Here is an 18,923-nt window from a genome sequence, read left to right as displayed (position 1 = left end):
GAAAAGGAGTGTCCACAGCTTCTCTGGGCAACCTGTTTCAGTGACTCATCACCTTCATGGTTAAGCATTTCTTCAAAACATCTGATCTAAACCTACCTTCTTGCATTTTAAAGCCTTTACTCCTTTTCCATGTCACCCCATGCCCTTGTAAAAATTCCCTCTCCAGCCCTTTTTTACCCCCTTTAATACTGGAAGGTGCTATAAAGTCACCCTTGACCCTTCTCTTCTCCAGGCTGAACAACCTTAAGTCTCTCAACTTGTCTTCATGAAGGAGTTGCTCCAGCCTTCTGAGCATCTTTGTGACCTCCTCTGGACTTGCTCCTACAGTTCCATGTCCTTCTTATGGGCCCCAGAGCTGGCATAGCACTCCCTGTGGGGTCTCACAAGGGCAGAGCAGAGGGGCAGAATCACCTCCCTTGACCTGATGCCCACAGAGTTTTTGCTGTAGCCCAGAACATGTTTGACTTTCTGGGCTGCAAGATAATGTTGAAAGGGTCATGTAGAGCTTCACATCAACAAACACCCCCAAGTCTTTCCCAACAGGGCTGCTCTCAACCCACTCTCCACCCAGCCTGTATATGTTGAGATACGTGACAAGATGAAAAGAGGGAGGTTAGAAAAGCAAAGATGTGTATAAACTTCAAATAGTGGTTGAAGCTGTGACTGGTTGAAGTCACGCACTGATAAAAGTCTAGTGGCAGAATAAAATATATGTATTGTCTCTATCACACAAAAATGCTGAATCAGCAGAATCCTGTAAATATAGTCTGTGAAAAGAATTTGTTTGTTTGTTTGTTTGTTTGTTTTCAGGCTGCCTCTAAAGAAACTATAAATAGCCTAAAATGAGATGGTGATTCAAGTTTTACTTAAATGACATGGATTTTAAATGTATAAAACACAGATAAAATGAAAACAAAAAAAATCTGTTTTAGTAAGTATGTCCAGCCTTTGTAGCTGCAGAAAGGAGAAAGGGATGCTTGAATTAATTGGTCAACACGGTATAGTTCAGCTCTGTATTTTCCACAGTTAGTTTCTGCGCAAGTGTAGGTTTTGTAGCTCTTATTTTTCCCCCTCATTATAAGTTTTTTTCATTGTAATGAGCACAGAAGTCTAAACTTCAAATGAAGTTGCCATAGAATACACAAATCTGTGCTAGAAGGTTAGTGGTTGTGGTCTGCAGGCAGGTATTGGCACTGGTACTGCTTTCAAGGTACTGGGCAACTGCATCTTACATTAGACAGCATGTAACTAGAAATAACCCAGAAGGCAAAGGGAAAAGCTTAAAACTTTATCCCTCCCAGCTGAATGCCTTGCTCTTGGGTTTGGGCCCCTGTTTTCAATCTGTTTCTTCAGCTGCACAGTGGTCCAGCTTTAATGGGTGTCAGAGTGTCTCTTTCCTTAGTAGAGCTGCAAACTATCCAAGACCAGCTGAACTTTATTCCTACTTAGTTACTAAAGAAAGAGAAAGACTGCTATTACTTTCCCTTCCTGGCATATTTTCAAAGAAACAATATTGTCTCCTGGTGTTTTGAAAGAGTTTTGGACTCTAGAAAAGCCTTAGAACTCTAAACCTCTGATGGTAGGAGTCTTTTGCAGAAGAAAGCACCAAACTCCCAAATACAAGAGCTCTAAAGTGCTGTCATCAACATGTGCTCTGTGAATCTTTAGCAGTTACAAGGTCAGTGGCAGTTGTAGATCCCTTTGCTTAGCTGACTTTCCTGAGGCACTATGTAAGACTTCAGCACCTGACTTGGTGCTCTCTCTGCCAATACAGTGGCTGGATGCCCTTGCTGGAATCACCCTCAGAAGAATAACTTTCAATTTTACATAGTAGGTACTCAAGCGAGGCAGTAATAGAAATTTGTATCAAATACCAAAACTGACAAAGACATGCCATAATCTGGGTTAGTTTGTGTGTCCTTGTAGTAATTCTGAGGCAGAACTATCTTTGAGGATTTAGTTATCTCAGTCCATACTGATGATGGTTGTACATTTTCAATTAGCAAGTTGGACTAGTGTAATAATACAATAGGTTTTAATATAAGAACCTTCCTGACCATCCTATACTAAAATGTCTTTATCAGCTCTCCCAGCCCTCATTTGCACACTGAGGAAGGGAATCACATTGTAATTTATGTCCTAAAGGAGAAAACCTCAGAAAACCCTCAAAAAACTACTAATCCTTGTAAACTGGACTGCATGGCTGACTGGTGTGCCACTGCAACAAATAGTAATTTACAGGCGTGCTCAAAGCAAGGCTTTCATAAAACTGAATGAAAAGTATGATTCATTTCCCAGGAAGACTGACCCACCCATCCAGCCATTGACATGTCTGTTGTCTTCTTTTGCTTCTTCTTTTTCTTAAGTTTCAAAGGGAAATAAAATGTCTGAAATAGAAGACCTGCCTGAACATATTCCTCTTCTGTATTATTAATAACTCTCTGCAGTTTCACCCATCTACTTGTGCACTAATGACAAGTACTGCTCAGTGGATTAAATTTTCTTTTGGCCTCTGATAAGAAAGTTTCCATCATTTCCAATCATATTTGAATATAAGTTTCTAAAATTGTCAAGTACTCTATTTCAAAAAAAATTACATATAACATTAAAAAGCTGTGAATTATCTCAAGACAGGTAATTACTTTTGGAAAGAAGTTTGTGATGTACTGCTAACTTAAGATTTCAGTTAGAGACTTGCTTTTATAACAGTATAATCCTTAACCCACTTTAAACATTGAAACATCCAATAACTAGATCTTTATGATGTTGCATATGAGAAAATATGCCTGTGGCTACCTATGCCAGACATGTTTGCAGGATTAAAGTGAGAGTGCAGTAGGGTGGTGCTGATGCTACTGGTTTGTACCAGTTTTTTTACCCCTTTTTCAGGGTTTTAGATCAGTGCGAGCAGGGTTCTAATTATACTCTTTCAAATAAAATCTCCCCCGCATCTTCAAAAGCATTGTATTGTTTGATATTTTTAATTGTATTTGATTTTTCATGCATGTATATACTTTGTCTAAGTGTTACTTAAATTCTAAATTTTGTATGATCAACAAAATAGATTTTGTTTTCTCAAGATTGTGGTCATGACAGCAGTTTATGTAAAGAGGGATTTCCATCCTTCAGTGAGATTAGGGACAAGAAGATGTCTGTGAAACACAATTAGCAAGACTGCTGGTACTGCCCATGTGGAGCTCACTTCATAGTCAGGATTGTAATATAGAGTAAAATTTTCTAGTTCAAAACTAAACCAAAACAAAAAGAACCCTCTCCATTTGTGGTTCTGTTGGAGGAGGAGAAAGTATTTCATAAGGTTCTTGGAAATTCACTCTTGTAAAAAATGAAAAGAGATAAAAGTACTCTACATTCTGAGATCTATTGCTGGGTCAGTATGCAGATAGCAGAATGCATAACTTATATGGCAGCATATAACAGTTCATATGGTCAACACCAATATCTCAAATGTAGCCTCAGTTTACCAAATGCAGCCAATCAAAACAACCAATTAGTCAAAGAAGTGTTCCTGTTTCCAGAGTGAACTTTACTCTTGTGGAGACCTGATTAATATGCTTTGGAGACCTGTAATGAGGAAGAGCCTAGTTATTCAGATTTATCAGCTTGCGAAGGTTTTGGATGATCCCACATAAGCCTGTTCAATTGGCATTCCAGAATGTGCAACTTGTGTGATTAGCAGTGGTCGTGGTTTGTTTAAGGATGCAATTGAACCTTAAACACCAAGATTTCAGTAATATTTTCCATTAACTGAAGAGATCCCCTCTTCTAGACAATTGAGCTTATTTGAGAAGTTTCACTTTATATACTGCACAAATTGTTATTAATTCTGTGTATAGTGCCATAACAGCACTGTCTGTTTACTATATAAAGATGTGTTCCCTCCCCCAGAATGCTTGTGATCCAAGATAAGTGAGAGGAGACAATAAGAAAGCCATACTAGAAGAGGAGGGTGTGGAGTAAAACAAGAGACAGATAAGATGGCAAAAAAGAACCTGACAGATAGGCAGGAGCAGGCTTTGGGAGCACTTCGCCTGTGAGGACCTTCCAACTGCGGCTGCTCCCAGCTGTGCTGGTGCTCCATGGGATCACCCGCTTCCCCTCTGCTGGGGCACCAACCTTGGTTCTCAGCTTCACTTGTTCACTCCAAAGTGTCCCTTTGCTTTTTCTCATGCCACCCCTTCATGAGACAGCAGAAAGGGAGCTCTGTAAAATAAATTTGCCTTCCCTCAAACTCCCCCTTCAATGATTTGTTGTAGAAACACTCGTAATCCCTGAACCAGCGCTAAACTAAACCCTAATAATATCTTTTTACTGATAAAGAAACTAAAAACGCTCTGTAAGTAAAAGCTGTATGCCCAGCTAATCTGTAGAAACAAACATGCTGCTTGTACACAATCACTCTCGCTCCACCATCTGTTTGCTTCCCATAACTATTACTTTGTCTTTAGTGAAGTGTTTCTTGGCTATTCTAGATAAAGTTGTTTTTAAACTTGCACAACTTTGCAACTGGACACATAAACTTGTAGCAGTGAAAATTATGAAGAAGAAAAGTAGAAGGTGCTTTTGACAGAGAACTCAGATTCTGTTCTGAATCTAAGTGAAACATATCCCAAAGGAGACAGCAGGTTTGAAAACAGCACTAAAGAGGTACAAGAAGACTGAAAGTCAGAAAGAATAAAGACATTTTTCTTCTTTTGGCAGAAATCTGGGAATAATGAACCCAGCATCTCTTTCATGAAATCTCCAGCCATCAGCATGAGCCATAATTTCCATTTCTATCCACCAAGTAGCTTTCTTCCTGAGGAAAAGTGAGCAAAATTTATTGGCTTTTATCAGTGAGATTCCCAGTAAATGCAGAGTCACCTGTGATCACAGAGAGCATACCAAGGTCAGAGTTAAGGAAATGTCCTGCTCCTCCTTCTGAAGATAAACCTCTACAGTCTTTTGCAGAAAAGTAGACTGCAGCTTTTGATGGAAAAAATAAGAATAGAAATACTAACCTGTTATTCTGTCTTTGACAAAACAATTCCACATCTAGGATTTAGCTAAATGTGTTGGACTAAAAGGAGCTGTTAAAAACTTGGCTTGTTTTCTACCTTTGCAATAATTATATATTTCATCGTTCTTGAGATGGCTGCAGTTCTCCAGCAAAGTCTTGTCAGGGAAGATGCTTAGAGACCTATGGATGATGCCAAAGCCAGGGAAAATTTGGAAAATCTAGATGTTCTAGAGAGAACTTGTGGCCTGCTGCAGTGCATCTTAGGTGTTCCATAGGAACAGCAGGAGAGGTACTGAAGCAACCACATATACATGCAAAGTAAATAGTTTGCTCTGCCACTGCATTAGCAAGGAAACCACTTCAAACAACTCTCTCTACCTAGGGAAAAATGTAGTAATAATAAGCAATAGCATAAGTCTCCACTCCTTGCCCCAGAGGTTGTCTACTAATCCTTAGGAGCCTTTGCACTCTGCAGGCTTCCTTTTCTATCCTCATTTGTCACTGGAAAAATATTTGTATGGGTCACAGGCATACAGCAATTTAAGAAAAAAAAATATTAGAGAAAAAATGTTGGCCAATGAATTCCTTTATATCTGTAAACAACAAATGATGTATGTTCTTTGAGGAAAACAGAAACTTGTTAAAGAAGCTAGAAGTCCCTCCTGCTTCTAAGTTGCTGGAAGGCCCATTGTGCTGATGCTTCTGAAAGGGAACTGAATGCATTTGCAAGGGTTTTATTTTCTTTCATTTCAAAAGCATCCTCTGGTTTGAGATCTCTCCGTAGCTAATTAAAACAAGAACAGGGTGACATTAGTTATTCACCAGAGTGGGAGTCAGAAGATGTGAGTTCAGTTCCCAGCCCTGCCACTGACTTCCTGGGTGACCTTGGGTAAGCCTCTTGATGTTGATTTTCAAAAGACTTCTGGGGCCAAATTTTCATATTGAAGTTTGGTTTTCAAAGGAGCTCAGTATCTAGTGATTTCCATGATGCTGATTATGGCCAGAATTTCAAGCAAGCTCAGCAAGAAATGTGCTGAGCTCATTTGAAAGTCAGGCTCATAATCTTTTTCTGCCTCAGTTTCTCATCTCTGACAGTGCTGGTGAAATATTTCCCTTGTCTGTCCTGATTGTTTAGACTGTAGCTCTGCAATGCCAGAATTGTCTTTTCATGAATGTGTATAGTGTCTTGTACAATCTTGTTTAATCTCTATTATAGTTTTTAGGCATTACTGTAATGATTGTTACACCAATGTTCTGTTTTAGCAAAGAAAGAAACTGTAATCAGAAGAAAGCCTAATTATTGTGTTGTTTCTTGGATCTGGGTGAAGATCTATACTGATTTCTTTAGTTTACTTGGGAGGACGTCATGTGGAAAACACCAAAAGCTGTATTTAAGATCAGGGTATGTAGGTTAGCTGACTTCTCTAGTCCATCAGGGACAGTTCATCTATCAGAGCAGCTGGTTAGGTCAGTTTGGTGTGATTTGATTTGTCAAGAAACTTATTGACTATCTCCTACTACCTTGGTATCGTTTAGCTGCTTACAGCCCAATTGTTCAATAATTTGCTGAAGAAAATTTTCAGGCACTGAGTGGTGTGAATTTCCATACAGCTTCCTGCCTCTCTGGTTAATAATGTGATTCTGTTTGTAGTTCCTACTGCACCAGCTCTGTTTGCACTTTTCCCACACTGCTTTCATGCTCTTGCAACATCTCAGAGCAACATAACATTCTGTGTTGGCAAAGGCATAGAGTGCTTCTTTGCTTCATAAGTGCTGTTTGCTTCCTGGGACCCACTACAACCCATTCCTGAAATTCCAGATCAGCATTGTCAGTGATAATCGAGCTCCTGGTTTCAAGCTCTGTGCTGTACAAGCCAGAGGCCAAATGTAGTAACCCAGGAATGTGTGATTGCAAAGACTGTCACTTCCCAAGGAACTCTGCTTACTGCTAAATGACTGCCCTTTCCACATACCTGTGGGTGTCACTAATACGGTGACTCTTCCCTGCTAGGTTTGTCACATATGGGTGGCCAGCACCTCAAGCAGCTGAAAGTTTGGAAGTGATCATTTCCTATGTTTACAAAACCAGCATGCACTTGCTGCTGTTTTCCAGATTCCCCTGTGCTCCCTGGCTAGAAATAGTTATTATTCAAGTATGTGCCTTCTGAAGAGTCCTTTTGATACTTTATGTTTTCCTTTATGTGAAATGGGATGCTGTACCTTGAATAGCTCTGCAGTGAAAAATCTAGCAGGACACCTCTAGGAAGTATATGATCTTGGCTGTTTTTTAGTTAAAGCTGAGTGTGTCTTAACTGTGCTGCTTGTCTGTGACTAGAATTTTCTATTGTTCCATTTTTTAAAGGAGAGACTCCCTTTTTGGTCTTTACTAAAAGTGCTTTTCATTTTCTTGGTCTAACAAATAATGTTCTAAATTGTGTTACATGTTCTAGTATTGGCATGCATGCCATGCCAAGGTGGTATTTGATTTCAAAGAGCTGTTATCTGCCAGGGCTGGTATCTGTAAATAAAATCTTAGAATCAGGGAAATACTACAGATGGGTTGGGTTTAAGAGACCTTTAGAGATCATCTAGTTCTAACCCCTCTACCATGGACATATTCTGCAAAATCAGGCTGCTCAAAGACCCATCCAACACTTTCAGGCATGGGGCATCCACAGCTTCTCTGTTCCAGTGTCTCACCACACTCATGGTAAAGAATGTGTTCCTCACACCCAATCTAATCTGTCCTCTTGCAGTTTAAAAGCTCTGCTCCTTGTCCTGCTGCTGCAGGCCCTGGTAAAAAGTCTCTCTCCAACTTTCTTCTGATCCTCCTTTATATATTGATTTAGTCCTTAAAAGTTTTCCATTTCTTCCAGTTACTGAACCCAGTTCCCCCATATTTTTACTAGCTATATCCAAATGCATAGAAAAGGAGGAGTCTTAAATTACCTTTACAAACCAGAGAGTTCCAGTACCACTGAGCTAAGCTAAATTCTGGGTTGTAAGGCTGTGCTTGATTTCTGATGTGAAAGAAGCACTGACAAAAAGGTGATTCCTTAGGGTAGCTCTTTTGTATTCAGTTTTGGTCTCCTTCTCTAATTAGTGCAGTTTGATTGTTTCACTTATATTAAACTGTTCATTTTGAGATATAAGCCCTCAATCTTCCTCAGCATCATGTAGGGCTTGTACGTGTTTCTGCAAGGGCTGATGTGCCATCCAAAGTGTGCAAGGGAAGTTAATAGCTCTTAAGAGGTAAACTGTAATGTTATTCCATTCTGGTAATAACTATAAGACTAAAATAACGAGTGTAACATTAACTCCTTTGCTAGAAAGATGAAGAGTGTGCAGGATGCCCTGTGATTTAGCTATGTGCTCGTTATCCCTATTACAAAGCACCAGTGACACTGCAACTGCTGTCCCATCAGTTCAGCATTGGCTTCCCTTGTTCTGCTTGTCCTGCTCTGCCATTCTTGTTTCTGCTGCTGTGTTCGTCTGTGCTGAGGCTGTTCAAGTTCTTTCTCTGTCTTGATTTACTCCCCTATTAAAGCTGATCTGGAGAAGAAAGTGTAGGCATAGAGAGACCTCGAGGGTTGAAAAGACTGCCTAGTGCTGGACCTTAGTTAAGCCCCTCACAGTCATCCCAGCATGTTTGCCATAAAGCACAGTCATCTCCAGATTGTCTGTTATCTGCACCATGCAGAATGTCAAGGTGAAGTCAGAAGTGCATGTTTTGTGTTATAAGTGACAGCGATAGAATGATAAGAGTTTTCTGATGCATGTAGCATTAAAGAAGATGCACTCTGCCAGTTACACTCTTGGCAAATGAGAATCTGCTGAAAGGGATTTAAAATAAATATCAATCACACTTAAAATTAACTACTAATTACCATCAGAAGCTACTAGGCTTCTGCAGTTATAATCCATGAGTATTTATAGCTCAGGGCTCTAGCATTAGATTTTTTTTCTACTGACTGCCACTCAAGCCTAATCTTACATCACAGGACAGGTTGAGAAAAATCATCTCGAACCAATGACAGCATTATGTTTTGCTGCACAAGCCCACCACGACATTGTTAAGGAGGATGCTGTATATACTGAGATTAGGAACATTTTTTGTTTCTTTTGGGGAACATTTTACTGAGGATTGTTTCAGTGAAGATCTCCTCAGTGTGCACAGCATAGCTCATGCAGAATGTCTTCATACACACACAGGCAATATGTCACCCTGCTTTAATCTAAATGAAAACGATGCAATTTTATGATTGAGCACTGGCTGATCTGCAAGTCCCTCTTAAAACTCTCCTAAACAACAACTCAGTTTTATTTCTTATTTTGTTTTGATATGAATTATTATTTTTTCTTTTTTTTAATGTAGCTTGGCAAAGATGTATTGTTTTATAAATATGACTTACTAGAAAATTACCATGTGTTCTCCAGTGCAAGTGTTGGTGTTCTTAGAATAAACAACCAGATATTGTGCAATTATTAGAAGATACTGGGTTCTTTCAATGTCGTATTTTTTACTTTTAGTGTGGAACAGATGCATTCACTAAGAATGTATTTGGAACTTGTTCGCCTTAGTTACTCAGGAGTAAGACAGTGTGGTCTAATGGGAAAGACAATGGTCTAACACACAGGATGCTGGTGGTTCTGGATGTATTCCTGCCCTGTGCCTCAGTTTTCCACCAATGAAATTGTCACAATAGTTCTAATTGACCTCTCTCTATAGTGCTTTGTGTTCAAGAGAAGAAGAAGGGTGTTAGTACTTCTACAAGTGATTTGTTGCTTGAGAAAAATTCCTCTTCTAAGGAGGTTGTCAGAACTGTGGGCTGGTAAGCAAGGCAGGAGCAGAGCAGGAGATGCAGCCCCAAGCAAGTACCCAGCCAGTGTCTGAAGCAGTGACAGTCCATCCCAGAGGCATTCCAGGCAATGCAAAGCTGCAGAATTCAGAACAACTATATTGGTAAAGTTTATACACAAAATACAGAAAAAAATATTTCTATTAAAACACTTGGGAGATGAACACAACTTCTGTTTTTATGTGTGCTAATAATAAAGCTCAAAAGGTTATTGGATATATATAGTGCTTCACTGCACATTGAATTATATTCACTTGATGTTACATTTTAAAATTAGGTAAATTCATTCTGAAAGAAGGTAAGGATTTTAGAAAGCATTGTGAAGTATTGAAATACATCACTAAGAAGAGAATTGCAAATGCTGTCTTCATTAAGACTAATCCTAAAATAAAATATAGCACCTAAAAATTTCTTTCAAGCACTTCAACATTTAGAGGGTGGAAAAAAGTGTATTTTGTTCCCACCATTTTGTTTTCACATTTTATTATTTGTACTCATGTCTTTATTCAAAAGCAATATTTTACATCAGTCTTCTGGTAAAGAGAAGCACATCTGTTCTCCCCTCCTTCCTTTCAGTGAAAGGTTTAGTGGAGCTGGTTTCTGTACTATAAATCTGCCCATTCTCAAAGGTGACAGATTGCTCTTTCCTGTGCTTTCTCTGCAGTTTCAGAGCTGCTGAGTCTGTGTCATTCTTGCTAATCACAAAATCAACAGGTTAGTGTTCAGGGATTAGAGCTTCACCTCTCTCATGGTATAGCTTATAAATATTCCTACCTCTGCCCCCAACACATGACAAACTCCATGTGTCTGTATTCACAGCTCTCCTGGCACCAGGACACATTATTCTAAGGTGTTTTCAGAGAGCTGTTTAGAATAGGAAAACAGTGAAATCTTTGTCAAAAAGTCTTGTGAGGAGAATGTGAAGAGACAGATTGAAATGGTAATCTGAGTGATAGTTTTCTAGGGGTATGATCATTTGGTGTAGCTGGAGGTTTTCTGCTCACTGGTTCCATAGCAGCCTGTTGGATGGACTGCTAGGGACCACTGCTGCCTGGTCTGCTTGCCCCATCACTGCTCTTTGTTTTCTCTCTGTTACCCTGGAACAGTCCTGTTCAGGAGCATATTCTAGCAGAAGCTTGTTCCACCTGAAGATCCATTGTCAGTTTTTCAGAATTGAATGTGTACAAGAATGCACAAAGAACATACTGAAACAGGCAAAGTGACTCCTAGCCACAGGGGTTACAAGATGCATGATGTTACCTTTTGTTGACAGATGTCATGGACATGATTTCTGCTTGTGGAGAATGTTTGCAATGGATTGTTCTGAGAAAACAGGAGTTAAATTTACAGACTAGACCATCCAGGGGCTGCTAGGGATTTTTGCAGAAATGGATGGGGCTCCCTTCTGCTGTCAATACCAACAGATGTTCTCTCACTACCCCAGCCCAGGATTAACAGTGCCTTCCTCAAGTCCAGTGTGGAAGTGGATTAGGCTAAACAGCCAAAAGGCACTCCTAGTGCAGGAGTGTCCACACACTGAGTTAGTGCCAAGTAGTTAATGCATTCTGTATTCACACCCTCACTTATTTTGCAACAACTTCCCTGTGTAGGCAAGCCCTACATGTTCATGTCATTTGATGGTTAGCATTGCATCAGTGACATTCCAGATTCTGACCACAATGTTAGTAATGGAAAGTGGTTCATCTTCTAATGAAATGGTAGGCTTTTTTTTTTTCCTGGTTGCATCTTTTGCAACTTTTTCTTTCATGTGCCTGGAGTGTTTTTCTTCATTTTTTAAATGTGTGTGATATTCTTCTCCTCTCTGATACATGAAATGATGCTCTCTAAGCATGGCAATTGCCTTTATACATTATACTGCATGAAGCAGTGATTGATCAGCCTTTTTTCTTCTGACGAGCAGGAGAAAGCCCAAGTAATAAAAATGTTCTTTATATATATTTGTAATTTAATAGCTTGTGTCTGATACATTTTTTCCTCATAGGATATTCCAGTTTTCATGCTTCACTCATACTGTGGCATCCTTAATGCTTGTCCTCCATTGTCACATGCCTGGCATGCATTCATGTAGCCCTAGAGTTTCCTGGTCATTTAAGCAGTCTGTTTATCAGTTGGTTTATTTTCAGCAGGTCTCTGGTGCTTACCCTGCTTCTTAAGTTTACATGTCGTCATGGATGATGGTAGTTAAGATGGAAAAATATGACCACCTTAGATTTTCCAGAAATAGTAGCTCCTCCGATGAGCCTCCATGACATCTTTATAGGTAATCTTCGTCTGCCCCAGCAGCTTCTTCAGATCACGTCCAGGCAGCAGCAATGAGGAAACTGCAGTTTAAAATGTCATCTAAGGACTTTGAAGTGTGGATTTCTCATGTTTCTTTGCAATAACAGAAGGAGCAAGAAAGCTGCCTCTGTGTTTGCCTACCAAATTGTTTCAGTTGTGTGGTGTGTAATCAAAGATACCCTTTCTGTTCTACAGACACAGTTCTCACTGCACAACAGTCTGAATTTCCCAAAATCCAAAGGCAAAGTTGGTCTCTTCTCACTTTGATTAGTGTGTGAGTTGAAGGTTTCACAGGGTTTTCTGGAATAGTTGTTTTGTTGGGGTTTTTTTTCCCCCTAGGATTTGTATTCACATTTTATTATTGATATATTAAACAGCAAATTGTATGTAGCTGCAAGTGTCTTTCAGTCTCCTTCATTTACATTTTTCTTTAACAGTTGTCCAGTAACATTTCCATCAAATCACAGTTTCTCTTCATTTAAAGGCCATTTTGGAAAACTGGCATAAAGCAGCTCTACCCAGTAGTGAATGGGTAAAAGGGGAGCAGTAATTCCATTTAGAATAATGTACTTTAAAAGACCTGTAGCTTAGTGGAACAAAATACTGTAGAATACACAACTGCTGTGAATTTGCTGGCATTAAAGGAGTTTTTAGAGGATTGATGCTTAGTGCAAGACACAATCCTTTCCTTGCCCACCATTATGTAAAGCAACTAAAAATTTGCTAATACATTAATTTGTATTTCACACTCCAGGAAAATAAGAATGGCTTATATTTACAGGATTGTCATTTTATTTTGGATTGACCAAATGCACCTCTATGTGCTTTTTACACAAGTATCTGTCAAACAGGGCACATACAAAGCACTTGGCAGTAAATTACCAGCAAGTTGCTTGGCCTGGGCAGGAGCAAGTAAATTTGCAGTTGCAATCTGGAGAGACGTGTTAGAGGCCACCTTCCTTAGATCAACTTTGTATTGCAACACCAGCAAGTAATCAAATTGTAATGTACTTCAATGCAAAACCTAGTTTGGCTTGGTTGGCAAATTAAACTATCGCATGCCTCTGGCAAAAAGCACAAAGCCTTTGAACTGTTTGACTGCAGCTGTAGCTTGCACACCTTATTTTCCCTCTTAAAAATCAAATTAAACTGTAACCTGCAGCCTCTGCGGTAATTTTCAAGGAAAATTAAACTGTTGCTAACCTTTCTAGCAAAGATAACTGTCTCTAATCAAGCTGAAAGGTCCAGGCCAAAATTCCCCTCTCCAAGTTTAGACAAATTCATTGAAGGAAAACTCCAGGGCTTATTAAGTAAGAAGATATTACCTCTGACTCAGGAAGTCCTTGGCCACAAATTGCTGGAGACTGGGAGAGTTTGCCAGGAAGGTATTAATCTCTGCTTCCCCTCTTCTTTCACTCCTACAGCATTTACTGCAGATCCATCCCTCGGGAAGGACAGTGGACATCGTTCTGGTCTGCTTCTCTGCTAACCCAAATTCAGAGCAGTGATGGGCATGCTGACCCACTTTCAAGCATTACTTGGTGGTCTCAGCAGTTTCAGGTCCTTCCTTTAGACTTGGCCCTGGCTCTTCTTTACCCCAGATGCCTTCTGACTCCTAGAGCACAACTCCTGGATGTGACAGTGTCCTTCACCTCCCCCACCTTTCATTATTTTCTGTGCCCTGCTGGCAGGAACACTTGGCATTGACATGTCCTCATAACATTCATGTTTTTCTTGGAGCTCTCAGAGATAGGATTTTTCCCAGCCTGGATGAGTTGCTGTTATTTCTATGGAGTCAGCAGTACAATAGACCCTCTTGGGAGCCAAGACCTTGTCTGTCTGGTGGCTCAGGCTTACAAAGACTCAATCCCACATGCTTAACGTTACCCTTTGATTCTCAGGATTACTGTCTGACTGTGGCAGGTGAGAAGGCAGAGCAGCCCAGCACAAAAGGAAAGAAATCAATTGAGTTTACATTGCAACATGTACTCACTGAGAACCAGGTTAAAGAAACAGAAACTGGGGAGAGGGCATTGCTGACACTGGAAGTAGTGAGCAGACAGCAGTCTCTTGGTCATAGAAATAACAATGATAGCGGAGAGGATTTTTCCTCTCATGTTTTTTTAACATGTATATTATCTATGCTTAGTATTATTCACAATCCAGCAGTTAATGTCACTGCACTATGGTTTTCCTATTTTAAAAAGTTGGCTTAAAAGTTTTCAGTCTCTCTCAGCAGAGTAAGTAAAAACTGAGCTAAGGCATGTTAGTCACAATTTTATCAAGAGATAAAAGTGATAGAGATATAAATTAATACCAGCTTTTAATTAAAATTGAATAAGTAAAAAAAAAAAAAAAAGTTGGCAGTTGCAAAATTCATTATGATGTGCTACCAAAAATAGATACCTTTATAAGAATGCAGTTTTATTACAACAGCTGTAAACATCATTGCTGAGATAGCCAGATAGAAAATGTGTTACTAATACTCATAACATGTTCCAGTTGGCTGGAATGGAAAACTAGAAACTGTTCAGGTACTTAATATGTGATCTCTCAGACTACCAAAATAGATGTATGCACTTCTGTTACTTAAGGCAGCATCTGAATTTTGGGAACAATAACTTAGTGTTTTCTGCATCTGTTTTTAATTTGCAAGGAAAACTCAATTTTATAAAAATATAACCTGACTTAGCTGAAATATGTATGATCCAGTGTTTTTATTTCTTTCTGTAGAACAGTCAGACTTGCAATTTATATCCTCCAATTTTTTACACATTCCATTTGGTAAAAAAATCCCTTTGACCTTAATAAAAACATCTTCCAGTATGAGGCTACAGATAAAGATCCACAGTTTAGAGCATCTTACTGACCAGCTTAGGATGTATGTGTGTGTGTTGTGTAATCTCTGCAAAATTTACTATCACTGAAAAAGGTATTTTCCTTTCTTCTTCTGTAATGTAGAACATCAAGCAATAACAACAAATCTGTGGGTGGTTTATCTGATTTATGCTAATTTGCTATTGACATGCTTGAGGTATTACTTGCATCATCCCAGTCTTGCATATTTGTTTTTAAAAATATGAGCTGCTTATGAAAAAGAAATATTTTAAATAATGATTCATTTGGGCTGTGATCACCTCTTGAAGTCAGGGCCGCACTCTGATAGGCTGTATACAAAATAATTGCAAATGAAGTGCAACTTGAAGTGTTGATGATAAGCTTGCAGCAAGAGGACAGTTTGAATCCAAGAAGATTAATATACCCCACCTACAAGGATTAGGTCTCAACTCATGAAATTTCCACCACTAAACATGAGGCATCTGAATCACCTCCAAAGCCAGTATGGGAAAAGACTTACCCCAGCCTGGGATTTAGCTCACATAATTTAGAGACCTGAGGCCTTCAGGGGAGGCTCAAGCACCAGTACCCAAGCTTGAGCTCATATTTTTGAACTTGGATGCTTCACTACAGTCTCCTAAATTCTTGTGTCAGTACCTAAGTAAGCATACACAAAAGTGATGAGGGAAGTAGCGACTCAGAAGGTGCTACACAGGTGAAACTCTTCCAGAAAAAGCCACTTAAATGCCTATCTTATATTGTTGTGTTTTACAAGTAAAGTCACAGGCACAAGCCCCACATTTTAAAAACTCACCCACCTTCCTTGGCACCTATATATTGATTTTTTTTAAAAAAAATCATCTTTTGTAAACAATCCCCCATCCTAGATTTTGCTGATACTGATGCTTTCTAATGTCATTGACTGACATGATGCCCTGGTACACTGGAATTACATCCCAAGTTCATGGGTTGAAACAAAGTGCAACATAGAAAAACGTTATGTTTTCCACAGGAAGGATTAGAGCTGCAGTATGTCAAAATATGTGAATTTAAGGACAATCTGAATCTCTTGTTCTTTGTTGGCATTCCTTCTAGAAAAAAAATCATTATGATATTGAAGTAAAACAGTGCATGCCAAATTTGCCACCTGTCAATAACTCCAATATTTTTTAGCCTTGCTGTCTTACTGAGATTACAGCCATTGCTTTGTATTTCAAAAGCTTCATTTAAAAAAACCCTTTTTCCCTCCAAAAGTTGTACTTTCTTCAAATACTATGTGCTTATGATAGAATAAACCACATACATGAGCAATCTAAGAATAGTATGTGACAGAGTTCTTTCCTGAGAACTGGTGACTAACACAAGTGCATTTCTGGTGTCCATACCATTGCAGTTTTTGGCATTTATAATTAAATTGTGCCCACTTTTTCCTTCTGATTTGCAAGTGTCTTCCTTTGTTAGGTGGTCAGTATCTGATGAGGGTATGTTAATTTTCTTGGAAATTAAAGCCTTGAAATTATGATTGACATTGGATATTTGAGCTCCTTTTCCTCCAGAACCCACACCCTATTGATTGCATGAGACCTTAGTAGCAGACAAGAAATATCCTTGATGATTGCCAGAGTATTCCTGTGGTATTCACAGGAGTAGGATCATAAGATGGTTTGGCTTGGAAGGGACCTTAAAGGTGATCTAGTTTCAATCCCAATACCTGGGGTTAGAGGACCTGGGTCAGAAACTTTCCTAAACATTGGAATATAGAAATGGAAAGAAGGGCAAACTCTGTTAAGGAGGAAGGCCTGGAAGTGGGGCTGGCATACCAAGAGGTGCTGTGGTGGAGCAATGGCTGCAACATCAATGCCAAGAGTCCCCCAGGCAGAGCCGTGCTGGCTGACAGGGCAGCGAGCTCAGCCTCGGCTGGGTGTGAGAGGTTTTGGTTGCTCCACGGGTGATGTCTGCTGGTATCATCCGGAAGGTGATGGTATCACACAGGCACGCAGGGCTGACCATAAGTTAGGAAACACTGGTCCTTAATAGATGTGGGAGACTGAATACCAGGGATGCAAAGATTAGCTGATAGTGTGCAACAGCAGCACAGGGAACCCAGGCTGAGACGCTGCAGAAGGCAAATAATGAAGTAATTCTAAACTCTCTGTGTCCACTTGTGTTTCTCACTCCTCCCCTGGAGTGCAGCTTGTGCAGCTGGAGAGAAAAATGTTCTTTGCTTGGGACACCTTGAGGACTGCACCCCAGGGCCCTTCTCTGCCTCTGCAAAGGCATTGCAGAACTACCCCAAAGGAATGGAAAGCTATGGCAGGTGTTAAGTTTGCTGTTATTACTAGATAAGATTCAAAGATAAACAAATGCATTCAACTAAAAGCCTAGATTTACAATAACAGAGGAGGAGTTAGAAGATAAAACAACATGTATGCATTTCATTAAGGCTATACTTAGTACTCTCTCTATATATATAAATTTATATATATATATAAACATAATTGTCTCTTCCTGAGCTCCTCCTGTGTCTCAGCTTTTGACTTTGGCTAACTAACTTCTGCATGGAACACTAGTTGGTGGGCCCCTGGGTGCATGGAGTTGCTTATACCTTGCTTTATTCCTCTGGTAAAGGTGAGGACATGCAGCTCCTCCAGCTCTAGGTGGATTTATTCTCATTTGTCTGCCCTTCATTCCCTGGCACTGGGCCATTGGGTGTTTTCTGGGAATTGTCAATATTTCATTCTGTCCCTCCTTCTTAAGGGTACCTCAATAACATTTCTACTGTCCGTGACACTTTTTGGCATTTGTTTTACACTAATTTTAGTCTTATCAAAATGCAGCAGCATCACTTTATAAATGATGCATTATGATAAACAGTACAAATTCCTTTTAAAGTGTGTACAGTATATACAGGCTATACAGTAAGCCCATTTATGACACTCAAACACAAACTGATATTGAGGGTAGGACTGCCCAATCTGCTCCACCTCAACCTTTGTTAGGTTCTGGGGCCTCATCTGTGTGTTATTGGGTTTTGGTGGACTTGAATAGTGAATACCAAAGGTTTTGCATATCTTCAGGCCAGCCTGCCTTTCTTTCTAGCATTGGCTGTAAACAGCCACATACACACACATGCACACACACACACACACAAAGTGGTTACAACATAAAAATCCACATTTTCTAAAAGACAATTTAGGACAGTATTTTTTGCAATGTCTTGTTCCTGGAGTGGTGCAGAAACACGCTGTGGTATTTTAGATATCACTGTGAGATAGTTCTTGGCAAATGTTGGATTGTATTAGCTTATTGTAAGTATTGGCAATCTACATTAAATAAGAAATTTTTTTTTTCCCATTCTACTGTCTTAAAAAACAGATCATGCTAATGACACCATTGAACAAATTGATGAAGATATAGCTGTGACTCGGAGTCAGATGAACTTTATTTGTCCCATTACACAGGTATGTATCACTGCTGCAGTAATTGACAGGGAAATAGTTATTTCATATTCTTCATTGGTTTGTTTAGTACAAATCTGCAGTACCTGTTAAGCAGCCTTATATTTAACAAGAAAATAGTATAAATTTTAAGCGTTATCAGAGAAGAGTAATACTGCTTGGGAAGAAAACCCATGTAAGTAGGAATGTAGTTTACCAAGCAGGACCTCATCTGTAATTTGACTGGAATGACTGTATGAGTGGGAAACACACATCCTGCTGTTTCACATAAAATCTCAGAAGAAGCATTTTCCTGGGCATTATCAGTTCCTTTAAATCAATCCTTACTGATTACAGATGACAATGAAGAGGCCAGTACGGAACAAAGTCTGTGGACACAGTTATGAAGAAGATGCCATTCTAGAAATGATCCAGACTCAAAAGCAGAAAAAGAAAAAAGTCCGGTAAGCT

General features: G+C 39.4%; 1 protein-coding gene across 1 annotated transcript in view; it reads left to right on the top strand.

The window, feature by feature from the left end:
- The window catches only part of NSMCE2 (NSE2 (MMS21) homolog, SMC5-SMC6 complex SUMO ligase), a 125,456-nt gene that overhangs the window by 103,076 nt on the left and 3,457 nt on the right, over positions 1-18,923 (top strand). The window contains exons 5-6 of the mRNA XM_083855053.1: positions 18,391-18,476; positions 18,810-18,916. Coding sequence (XP_083711179.1) covers positions 18,391-18,476; positions 18,810-18,916 — 193 coding nt within the window. The remainder of the gene's footprint in view (positions 1-18,390; positions 18,477-18,809; positions 18,917-18,923) is intronic.

This window comes from Zosterops lateralis, assembly GCF_965231275.1.
Source record: "Zosterops lateralis genome assembly, chromosome: 1".
Classification (NCBI taxonomy): domain Eukaryota; kingdom Metazoa; phylum Chordata; class Aves; order Passeriformes; family Zosteropidae; genus Zosterops; species Zosterops lateralis.
Note: the sequence above shows the minus strand (reverse complement) of the source record. Positions and strands in the feature narration are given on the sequence as shown.